Below are 13,098 nucleotides of genomic sequence, written 5' to 3' on the forward strand. Positions count from 1 at the left end.
TATCACTGTTTGTATATCAAATAAAGTGAAGTATTACAGAACACAAGCATTTGTACACATAAAACAACATTGTAAGTATTATACTTAGATTCAGTTTTGTTTAAACTAAGTTCTTATCCAATACATTGTTTAAGTATCTTCAGTGTCTTACTTGAAATTTACAGTGGTTTAAGATTTTATGAATTCAGGATAGATATTTGAATAACAATGATTTCAGGTTAGTGGCGTTAAAGTTGTAAAGAATTGTTTCTCAATTTAAGGAATGGGTGCATTTTTTTGATGCAGAATAATGTAATATTACATCTTGCTTTATTACATGAATGACATAGACAGAGTTGTGTTGTTCCTCACTACTCCTAATACATTCAGTGTTTGTTTTTCTTTACAAAGGAATGTTTTAAGTGTTAACATTTTAAATTCAGCAGAAAAAATGAGACTTCGTTTTGGGAGGGATTTTAAAAATATTATTTTTTAAATCAACTCCACTTCTAAATTAAAACATTAAACAAAGCATATAAAAGTTTTGCTCACTAGAAAGGGAATTATTAATTCAGAAACACATTGTGTCATACTTCACTAGTATAATATGCTCATCACATCAACAGAATTTCTACAAACTTTGGTAAAATATAGTGTAACAATATTGAATAGTCAGTTATTTGGTGAGTTTAGTTGTTTGTTGAATTTCGTACAAACTTCTTTTTTTCAAATATATACAAGACTAACTTTTCAAAGTTCTGAGTTTTCCATCAAAATTCCCAGTTTTAATTTCTTTCTGCATTCATACCCAATAGCAGGATTTTCATCAAATTTTGAAATTTGTACAAATCCACAAAATGTAAAACTTTAATTATTCTCAATGTGAAATTTACACATATTATTAAACAAATCCAATGTTAAGTTTCTTTTTGCACACTCTTATTATTAACAAATTAACTTACATTCTCCCATTGGGATAAAGGAACTTATTTCCCCATTTTGTTGTACAGTTATACTTAAGTGATTAAAATAAAACCATAAGTAGAAGATCTATTTCTAATGGTTTATAACAGCAAATGGAATAGATGTTAATGTTGTACTTTCGTGTATACAGATGCATTTTTTATCATCAGTAATATTACAAGACATCTCGCAGACAAATAATGCAAGTAATTTGAAGAGGTGTTTTATGTGGCAACAAGAAAGGCATTACAGTAACATCTACAGAAAGATACATCAATCCTATAGTCAAGTTTATAAGTAGAAGATGAGTAAAAATAAAAAAAGAAGTATGAGGAAGACCCATGAGGGGCAGGAAAAAAAAAGCCATAATGCAAATAACTTCTCAAGAACAACAGCATACTGAGGAAACGGGTTAAACAAAGTGCTGCAAAAAACAAAACCCAAAAATGAAATTAATAAGATTACAACTTCCAAGTTTCACAAGAATTTTTTTCCCAGTCATTCTTTTTTTTAATCTGAATGCCATACAGTACACATTTATTCACATATTTTTTACTTGTACAAGATTTGCTTTCTATTCAGCATCATTACAAAGAAAATAATTGGAGAAAAAAGGAACCTCCTACACAAAAGTCCCTGCACTAAGAATACATACAGACTTTTTATGTATGCAGATATAATAAACATGAATAAATGAATGCAATATTGAAATACTAGCAACAAAAATTATAAATCTATTCTTCTACGTTTATATTCCTTTCACAAAATAATAATTGAATACTATTAATTACACAAATGACAACAAACTGAAATGAGGAATGTGAAGGCTTCATTATGAAAGAAAAACACTAACAAAAAAGTTTTAATGTTGGAAGTTTGATTTACACATTTGTTGGTAGAGCACAAACTTCACTGAAAAAACTTTTGGTTTTTTAAAACTGATAAAGTTTTTCTCTTTACATGTGTTTGGAGAAATTGGAGTAGAAGACTTGGCAGAAAAGAAAAAAAATGATAGTGTGTAGTCCTTATATACACTTCAGTTTTTTCATTCTTTGTGAAAACAAACCTTAGATTTTTATCTAATATTGAAATGATCCTAAAACGTTTTTCAACTATAAATTAGCTGTATTAATTTATGAAACTTAAATGAGAGACTGTCCACACTCTTACTCACTTATGAGATTTTTACATAAGGTGAATTCCTTTCTTCCCTGTCCCTTGTGTAATTCACTGGGATAAATGGTATTAAAGGCAGGAAACATGAGCCATTCTCACTAATATAATACATTTCAAATTCGATTTAAATCACTCCACCAAAAAACATTAAACTGTACATAAAATTATTCACATCTCATTTTCACTCTTAGACCAGATCCAATAATTTCCAAAAATACCACAATTTATTATTATTTACTGTCATTCAAAGACACCTTTTCAAGCTGTTTGAAATGATTCAAAACAAAGGCATACTATTTTACAAAAGGACGGTATATAAATATTTTTCCATATGCACCTTGAACTTGTCCATGTGTATTTTATTTCATTGCTTTATATTTGCAATGAAATCTTACAACAGAATTTAAACCTGCATTTAGATTACTCAATGGTGTGTCTATAAATAGTTCAATAAATTAAAAATAAGCTTTGAAAATATAAACAATTTTATAACCTATTATTTTTGCATTTGAAATCTTTTAAGAAGGCATTTATTTTCCTTTAAATTTCTTAAAATATGTTATAATCAGGTTTTAATGCTTTCCAGAAATCGGTTCTTGAGTTCCAGGAAGTTACACAAAATAAATTTGACAACTCCTAAACCTACTTATAATATCAACATTTAAAATTAAGAACCCGTATTTTAAATTCTAGAAATGTCTCAGATTCACAGCTTGCATGGCTGTAAGGCTTAAGGTTTTCGTTCAAAGTGGAGATCTGTAAAAAAAATAATAGCCTTTTACAGAAAAAAAAAGGGTCAAAAATAACATTTTCTTAAGAAAGAAACACCAATTAAGTTTTTAGCTAATGCATTTATCTAAAGCAAATAATGATTTCTATGCCACAACTGTTGATCTCACATAACTGACTGCTGTTTAAAAAAAAAACAACAGACCTAACAAGAATCTTTCACTAAATGACATTTAACAATTGATTCATTTACTATAAAATCTCCCAGTAAAAGTAAATGAAAAAAAATGAAATAATAATCCTTTTTTGACCACATTTATATGATGTGTATATGGAATAATGAGCCTTGTCAATCTTTAGCTTATACCTCTATAAACTATTTTATTTAACATTAGAAAGAAAATGCCAGGGAAAAAAAATCTTCATGAAGAAAAACAAAAACTAAAAAAATATTATTTCAAGAAATGAAAATGAATGAAGAAGATACAAAATAAGAAATAAAACCAGCAAATGTTCAATTTTGTTATTCATAAGTTACGATGAACAATACTCTGTCATTATGCTCTAGATTTTTTTGTTGTAGGTTAAAATAGGAGAGTATGAGAAGTAAAAAAAACTTATACACAGAAGAGCCTATTATTTGTAGAGCCAACTATGGGAATTTAAAGAAATGCTGTATATTATCAGGTATCTTAAGGTAGGGATGGTAGCATTTTCTCTGGAGTTTGGCATGCTTCCAGTCATCAGACAAGGTATGTGCGTTGAAAAGGTAATGGAAGCAGAGGCTGACGTCATTCACATGCCAGTAAAATTGAAGTTTGTACTTGTTACTAAACATTTTACACATACAGCTCATCACTACACATACACATAAATATACATATCTATATACATTTTCATAAGGTCACTCAATTCATGATACATTCTTACCTAAGATGGGAAAATAAACTCTCCTGAAACTAATGCTGAAAGCTTAGTAGCACAGGACACCTCTTCTACATTTAGCAATCCATAAGTTATTCCCTGTACAATTCAAGGCATTAAGAGAGACTTCAAACAATAAGACTGAAGTCAAAGAAAAACAAATGTTCACTTTATAACTGAAACAGGGCAGCATGTGTTACACACATGTAACTTGGGCAGCTAACTAGAGTTGTACAGATGTGGTACCTTTCAAACACAAAATATTTATTATTATCATCTTAAAAATCCTGAGTCACTGACTTTAGTAAGAATATTTCCAAGAGTCTATCCTAGCTGTTGGCACTGATGTGGGAACAAACTGGTAACTAAGATGTCTTGGAGCTCTAGTAGAGAACATATTTATTAAGGATGTATATATACATCCTAGAAACTATATTGTTAAGAATATACTTCTTGAATGAAAGTTAGAAAAAAAGGGTTTCAAATGACTGATGCAAACCACAAACATACAATACATATCATAGATTATTGTTTTGCATGTGAAATATAACTGCAAGTATAATTTATTAAGACAAGTTAATCAAACTAAGCTTGCCCTGCAGTAGGCTAGTACTAGGAAGTAGATTGTGATCTCCTACGAGTTATTTTTCTTTTTGTAATTTACAAAAAATAAAAATATAAACCTTTCCAAGTCATTGAGTACATTAAGAAATTGAAAACTGTATAAGCTGTACTGTTTTTTTCCCAGAAAATGTATTTTTGATAGCATATCATTATAAAGTATGCATGTTTATATACATATTCACCAAGAAAATAAACAGAAACATATCTTAATGCCTTGGCACATTAATAAACCAGATTATAGTACAGGTTTTTAAAAAAAAATCAATATTATATAATATTATTTTAACCAGGGATCAAAAATACCATTAAAACATATGATATCATAAATGAAAAAAGCCATACCCAACAGGGCAAAGCTGTTAAACAATCTTTTTTTTTAATGGTTATATGTTAGAATTATATTTTAAAGAAATCGATACAAGCTAGAGCTGTACGTGTGGTGTGAAAATAATCTTCAATGATTCAAAGCAAAAATCTATAATCATAAAGTTCAAGTTATAAGCAAATTAGTGTCTTAAGTTTTTATCAAATGTATTTTTTTTCCTAATTGCATAATAAAGCTGTTATGTTAAACCTTGTTAGAATTCTTATAATTTCAATATTACATTTATTTCTGTTCAACCAAAAAGCCATTTTTTTTCTCCATAGGATATCCACTACAGGGAATTGAACCCCAAATTTTAGCATTGTAAATACAGGAACTTACCATTGACCCACTGGGAGACACTTTTAGAGGAATAATAAATTTAAAAAAAAATAGAGAAAAACCATACTAACAAAACCAAGACAAAAGTACTTTAAATCAGTTGTTTTTCATTTATATAACAAGGAAAACATTGTATAACAAATTATTAATGTACATTTGTAAAAGCTAGAAATATTAATCTCACTGTTCCTGAATTACCCTTATAATACTTGTTGAGTTAAGCTTATGGTATCACTGAAATTGTGTCCTTCTGGATTTTATGTATGGGTTTTTAACATCTAATCAAAGAACTGAGACATAACATCCTCATCTTTAACTTACTATAAAGTTATACAAAATACAGGATAAATATTATTTGATTTCTGGCTTAAAAACCTACTAAAATTAAATCTGTGTGTGTGTATCATTAACTTTGTATTCTATAACATCACATCACTTATGTTACTCATGCCTAAATGGTATTGATGTATTCATTTTTCATAATGGAAGAAACCCACTTGAAGTAAATACGTGTTATAAAAATAGCTGGTATGGGTATTATAACTTTAATTAAAATGAAGTACAGATCAAAGTTTCGACATTATTAGGTCATTTTCAGGTTAATAAAGAGTTTGCAACTGACTGTTGCTGGGCACATGTCATAGTGAAGAGTGTGTAAATTGGTATGAGATTGTAGGACTTCTTTGACTTTGCATTTGTACTTCTTTCCCTACTTAGTATGTTGGCGTTTTATATGGTTATGTTGTGCTTATTTGATTTGCAGTATTCAAAAAAATGTGTGAAGGTGTTATAACAAGCCCTACTTATACAAGAGCTCAAACCAAAATTGAACCAATGGAAAGGAACACTTTATACCTTTAATAATTAATAACATACCAAAGCCCCCTACAATCTCATACATGTGCCCAGAAACGTGCCCAGGAACAATCAGTTGAAAACTTTCTTTTTTAACCTGAAGGTGACATAAGAAGGTCGAAACATCGTTCTATACTTTATTTTAATTAAAGTTTTAATATCCATATCAGCTGTCTTGAGAATATATTATTTACTTTTGCATATGCAGTGTTTGAAAGTGAGAGAAAAAGGTTAGTGTTCTCTGGATCTCTCTTGTTTCTGAGGTCGTGTTTCACTAGAAATCACGGGGTTCTAACATTAATTTTTACACTACCACTCCAGAATATCTTTTAATCATTCACAACATTGCTAAAATTTGTAATTACTGTATGTTTAATTCATCCAAAAATAAGAGAGTGAAATAAACTAAAGACATGCTAAGATATACAGATTCAAATCTTAAATATCAATTTTCTAAGATAAAATTGAACCAGACTAACCTTAATTTGATTTGCATCCATGATCCATCTAACAAAACTTAAATGGACCCATACCAAGGTTTAAGGGGTCAAAACCCCAAAGTTAGGAGTCTGAGTACATAGTAGTTGAACAAGAACTAAATTAAGGTTATAAACAAGTTCCAATTTACTGAAACAATCAAAAACTAAACTTAAATAAGTTAACTGGATAGTAAATTGCATAGTAATACAGATTTCTGGTTGAAAATGTAAACAATATAATTCATAACAAGGCTGCATTCATCATATAAATTATGCACATGATAAATGTTTCTTTATATGCTTGGGAGCAAATAAATTTAATTTTGGATAAAAATACTTAAAACTTTCACTACATTTACAGAATAGAATCACTTTTGAAAATTTTCACACCACATATAAAATGTTGTTGGCTACACAACTTAACTTGTCTTTATACTGAATGGTTGCTTTTCAAATAATTCAAAATATTTTCCAGTAAAAAAATATTTATTAACTTAGATGTGTGAGTTACCACATGTGCTCAGATGATTTTGCATGAAGTATATGAGAAATAAGACTATAGGTGTATGCAGCTAAAGATGTACTGTATTTAAATTAGACATATTTTCCTTGTATCTACCATCACTCTAAGGTACTGCTTTAGACAAAGTGTATCCTTAGAGTGTGATTTTACTATAATTTGTTATTTTTGTTTGTTTTTCGTGAAAAGAAAAAAAGAAAGAGATACAGAGAGATATCCGAATAACTATAATTGGTTCTTATCATAACATGTTCTATCCCACATTTCAGTCCAACACACTATCAACATAACCAGCATATAAGCAGTATTGGGGAAGAAATTACCAAAGTAAAACATTCTATTTCTGAATACCTATAAAACAAATGACATATTTATCTGATTATTTGTGCTAGTGCATTATAAATTGTCAGTTGCATTATTATTATTACTTTTATCAGAGAATTATTTTTAGCTCTCTTCACTTTTATGAAATTACTGGTGTTTTATTTTCTCTTTCTTTCTCATATTTAACAGCAATATAAAGTTTTATCCCTCAACTAGAGTCTTAAGAGTCAATTGCCCATTTTGAATGACCTTTCCTCAAAGCATTTTTTTTCCCATATAGATATGCCTGATCTACAATACATTTTGTATATCTAGTATTTTTATCTCTTTTAATCTGTAGGCCACTCTGTTGTCTTCACAATATACATTTTATACCACATGTAATGCTGAGAACACATTTATTGTATTCAGGCACATTGTTTTGAGTTTAAAGTTAACAAGTATTCTGACCCAATTTACTATTTCAAAGCATACCAAAATCAAACTGTATCAAGATACCATGTTTAGTCACCCATCACTGCTTTTGGCAAACTTTAGAAGTTTTCATAATCACTAATCAGTTTTCAGATAATAATATTAAAGTAAATAACAAGCAAGAGTAGAGGTTAACAAAAAAACTTAAGTTCCTGATTGCAAAATAACCACTTCTATAATTATATACTACTAGGTATATGCAATTAGGACAAGTAATAATAAAACCTTAAATTTAGGAGCATGCTCTACTTAAAACAGAGTTCAAATGAGAGATAATAAGTATATTGCCTAATAAATACATTGTAAACATTAATTATCATATACTATGTATGACTCTGAACTTTTCTACCAATCTTTTCATTTAGGAAACTGTAGATTTTGAGACTTTCCATCCAGAAGATGCTTGTTTTCAAGGATAAATTTATGATAAGTTAATATTATGGCAAATGCTTAATTCATCATGTCCTCAATTATTTAAAATAAAGTATCTGTTGGTAATAAACAAGAAGACTAAAATACACTTACTATACCAAACCCAAAAAATCTTCCTTACCTGAAAAGAACAGATTATTTACCATCTGGTAATGATGCCTTAACCTTACATTTTATAATTTTCTAAAATTTTATTATATCAAACACCAATTCAACTTCTTGCTTCCAAATTAATTGAACCACCAATCATTTACATCAGGTCAATGTTATATTAATATGTCAGCATCACATTTACATCCAAGATGACCAGATGCAAAATAATTTTTTCCTTGCAGCTTTTTAAGGAAATTTAAAAAAAATAGTGATTTTCACAAACAATTTAATAATTGTGAATGTTCTGGGAATTTTGGGCCACTAAAAATAATGTCAATTTCTCTGATAAGAATACAAATCAACTTCCAAAGCTATACCTTTCACCTCAAGGATTTGAAAGTGTCATTGTGCTATCAATTAGCACATTCTACAACTGAACCTTCAACCATACTAACTAAAACTTTAGTTATGCTTAACTACACAAGTTATTTTAGTTATATTAGTAAGTAAACTAACTGACATTGGATATACTTAGTAAAATGCCAAAAATTATGCATGATTGGGAGTTTTACAAAAGCAGGTCTAGTGATGACATCAGTTGAACCCGAGATAAGTTTATCCTTGAGTACCATTACACACATCTTTTTTTTTTTTTTAAGAAAAGGGGATATGTGTTTTTATTATTTTAAGTTGGATATATTTCATTCACTGAAACATTTAGTATTATACGACACAATGCAGTAGGTGAAAAAAAATGCATGATCAAATAAAAGATGTAGACTTAACCCATAGTACAAATATCCAATGTACCAATTCCTTTTTTGTTTGGCTCAATTCAATTTTTTCTTGTATTTAAACACAGAATGTCCAACCTGCTTACCTATTCTAAGTATATGCACACCACCATTTTAAAGAATTAATTATATTTATCTTATTTCAGTACAAGTTATTCTCTTTTGTACATTTCAAATGCGAAGAACAAATCTAACTTATTTCTAATATCCAGGGACGGATGGAATCTGCACACATGAAAATATTATCACACTCATGGATCGTACAATTTCTGCAGAAAAGGTGAGAAACCTATAGATCTTTGCCTTTTTATCTGGTGACAAAAAATGCTTTGAATATGAATTTTTACTAAGATTTGCCTTTACACTAATCCCCTCAAGAGAGCTCTCTGGACGTGAGAAATTAAATGCTTTTTATTTTCAAGGATACATGCAGAGACAGCACAATTTGCAAGTTACAATTAATGACAACGGCAGGTTCAAATAATGCACAGCAGCATCTAAGAACACATCTAACCGAAAGTTACTGCCAATGATAATAAAAAAAAAAAGACTTTAATAATGGTTATTATGGTCAGTTTAAAATGTTGTTTTGTAAATTTTGCTATCATTCTGTGAATTATGTGCATCACTGATCAGCAGTTGAACATATTGCAAGTAAGAAACACAATACATGAAAATGAGTTGCAACTTCTACTTGTGCCAGTACTTCAGAAAGTACTATGGAAAAACAAGCTACATTATAACTGTGCTTCAAAGATTTCACCAAATTTTGTTTTGGTCAACTTAACATGCCATCAGAGAAAATAAGATTAATTTACTAATTCCTATCAGACACAAATCAAGATCATTGTGTCCTCACAAAGGCTTATGTCTTGTGTTGTTGCAAAACCTCAAAGATTAGCTACAAGATAAGTTAGTTTACTTAGTGTTTGGTGTAATAATTGATATGTGGCATAAGTGCTTCTTCTTTCAATGACCTGAAGTCCTGTCTTGTGGCTATGGACTTCCTATGGAAGGTTAAAAGTTCACCTTTTGCCCAGTTGGTGTTAACCTTTTGCCTACTGATTATAGCTCCCTCTAAGGAATTATAGTCATTTTCATGATTTTTGTATTTTTAATCTAAAATCATATAGGAGAATCTACATGCCCATGTGAAAAAGAAAGAAACTATCAATATTTCCCCATATAGGAACACCGATAAGCCTAGTGTAAATATATACTATGATTGTTTACAAACAGAATACTAGAAGTTTATCAAGTGGTAACATTTTCATTTGTATGCCTACCACACATATAAAAAATAATTATAAAAACTGTCCTCTAATGCTCATCATCATATGACAGGTTGAACACACGTAAAACACAGTGGTTTTGTTTTATTCATTCATTTCCATTAACTCAGCCATAGGCTCACAATTCATATTGTGTTTCTTAATCACTTTTTAACTTGAAGCTTCAAATAAGCTTCAAAATATAAATGTATCAATAATGATAAGAGAAAAGTGATCTGTTCTCATGAAGTTCTTCAAAGCAGTTCAAATTTTCAATCCAAAAAGTTTTGCAACATTATCTGTTTTGTTTTTTGTTTTTGAATTTTGCACAAAGCTACATGAGGGCTATCTGCACTAGCTGTCCCTAATTTAGTAGTGTAAGACTAGAGGGAAGGCAGCTAGTCATCACCACCCACTGCCAACTTGTGGGATACTCTTTTACAAACGAATAGTGGAATTGACCATCACATTATAATGCCCCCATGGCTGAAAGGACAAGCATGTTTGGTGTGACAGAGATTTAAACCCAGAACCCTCAGATTAGGAGTTGAGTGCCTTAACCACCTGGCCATGCCAGGCCTACAACATTATATGCTAACAAAGAATAGTACGAGCAATAGGAGTTGTGCAAATATGTATAATCTGATATTACAGCTTTACCAGTCCCACACTGGAATGCACCAGAACAATACATGCTACATCAACAATGACCAAGAAAATGTTTTATATTCAATGTTCATGTTGATAAATTCTTTTCCATTTACATAAATATATTGGAAAGCCAATCTAGAATTTTTTCTGATAAGAAATTTTAATATTGTAAGTACTTTTGGAGTGTTATAATTCATATATTTTTGTGAATAAGAAAAAATGAATCCCTTTAGAAATTGTACTGCATGGTCCACATAACACAGGTAGGGCAAGGTAACAGGCAAATAGCCTAAAATGTTTTTTTTGTTTTTTTTCCATTTTCAAATAAACTGACTTTTCCACAGATTTCAGATTCTGCAGGAAATAGAAATCCTTGATGCAGAAAATTTCAAATATTTCCACAGATTCCATCTGTCACTACCCTGCTAAGAAATGTTAAATGTAAAGCAAAAATCCAACTTATCAAAAAGAAAACTTTCATGATTTGAATGTTTCTGATATACATGAAATAAGAATGATCATGACTGACTCAGTTAAAAAAAAACATTTTCTGTCAAATTAAATACACTTGTTATGTATATGTAATTATTTGAAAAGATTAAACTGGTTAAAATCATTGAAAGAATAAACCAATACAAAACAAAATGTATCAATATTTTCTAACTACATTTGTCTTAAAGTGCTGTGACTATATTGGTTTGAGTTACTTTTTCCTACAAATTTATGTAGTAGCACAATGTGTAATAAAACATGATTATTGTCTTTCACATTTACATGCAGAATAAAATATACCTGGATACTCCACCAATAATATATATATATATATATATAGATATAGCAGTTGACATATTATACACTCTCCTTACTGAAGTCCTTACTAACAATAGAAATATTGTTTAATTGGTTACTAAGACTTGCAGACTAACAAATAAAACAAGAAGAAAAACTCTTCATATTTGTACCTGCTATATTCTATCTCTCTCTCTTTGGAGATACCAGTAAATATTATTTGGTTGTGCAAACATCACAGTCACAAGTTTAATAGGATGTGGCCACTGTAAAAACAGGTGCACAGTGGTAAGCCTTACAGAAATGTAAAAGGACTTGTCACATATCACAACCTCTGTCTGTAGTTGCAGAAGACCACAAAGGAAGAACTAGTGGTGGCTGGGTGAGGAGAATCACACCCAAAGAGTGACTACACATCAACCACAGGGTATGTGTTGTTTAAATTAAGGCTTTGTTCAAGCCCACCAAAAACGTGATTACAAGTCTTCACCAGAAGAAAAAAAAATGAAACAGCATTAAGGTGAGAGGGGTGATTAAAAAGGAACACCCCTTCAGTTAGGTCACTGTAGCTTCTCTTCAGCTAGGGAGTGAGGAGAAGAAGTCATCTGCTGTAGAGCATTATCTGAAGTTGATGGAGAAACATAATTCTTGTACAATGGGTAAAATGCAGAACTTTGACTCGGTAGCAGCACAAATTTCTCACTGGGCTTAAAGGGTCCATACCCTTGGGGTTCCATGAGAGTTGAGGTATTCCTATGAGAAGAGATTATAAACTCATGGTTATAAGTAAACCAAAACTGATGAAACATCTAAAGGCAGAATTGTTTTGCTTTTTTTTTAATGTGCAAACCAGATTATCACATTAAATAGACATGTTCCAATTTAAGATTAGTATTTCATAGACAGGTATTTATTTTTATAAAATAGCATAATGTATTAAAATTTGAGTAATACAACATATTTTACCTTATATGCAGCATTAGAAAAATGTGCTTATAATGATAAATTACTTTTTTACAATTTAAATAAGCATATAACTTATTATCTATATTTTTCATTCTCCTACAAAATGGCATTTAACAGAATCATTTTACATGATAAGATGTGGTTTCAATAACAATTACTTAATTTTTAAGGCTTCCCTCTGACATTGTTTTTATCACCCATCAATTAATTTTAAAGACTTATAAACTTGTCCGAGTTCACAACATTTGACATATTCAGCTTTGAAGGTACTATGAATATTATGCTGACACAGATGTGCTATTCACTCAGTTAATAAATTTTACCTATAAACATGGATTATATTGACTAG

General features: G+C 29.9%; 1 protein-coding gene across 19 annotated transcripts in view; it reads right to left on the reverse strand.

Moving 5' to 3' along the window:
* Nucleotides 1-1,141: 1,141 nt before the first annotated feature.
* The window catches only part of LOC143246261 (protein FAM117B-like), a 212,070-nt gene continuing 200,113 nt past the window's right edge, over nt 1,142-13,098 (reverse strand). For 11 of the 19 annotated variants that reach the window (XM_076492686.1, XM_076492685.1, XM_076492697.1 and 8 more), the window contains one exon: nt 1,142-12,536. In XM_076492686.1, coding sequence (XP_076348801.1) covers nt 12,344-12,536 — 193 coding nt within the window. In that variant the 3' untranslated portion in view covers nt 1,142-12,343. The remainder of the gene's footprint in view (nt 12,537-13,098) is intronic. The other 8 variants (XR_013025892.1, XR_013025891.1, XR_013025889.1 and 5 more) reach the window with 4 other exon arrangements.

This window comes from Tachypleus tridentatus, chromosome 3 (assembly GCF_004210375.1).
Source record: "Tachypleus tridentatus isolate NWPU-2018 chromosome 3, ASM421037v1, whole genome shotgun sequence".
NCBI lineage: Eukaryota > Metazoa > Arthropoda > Merostomata > Xiphosura > Limulidae > Tachypleus > Tachypleus tridentatus.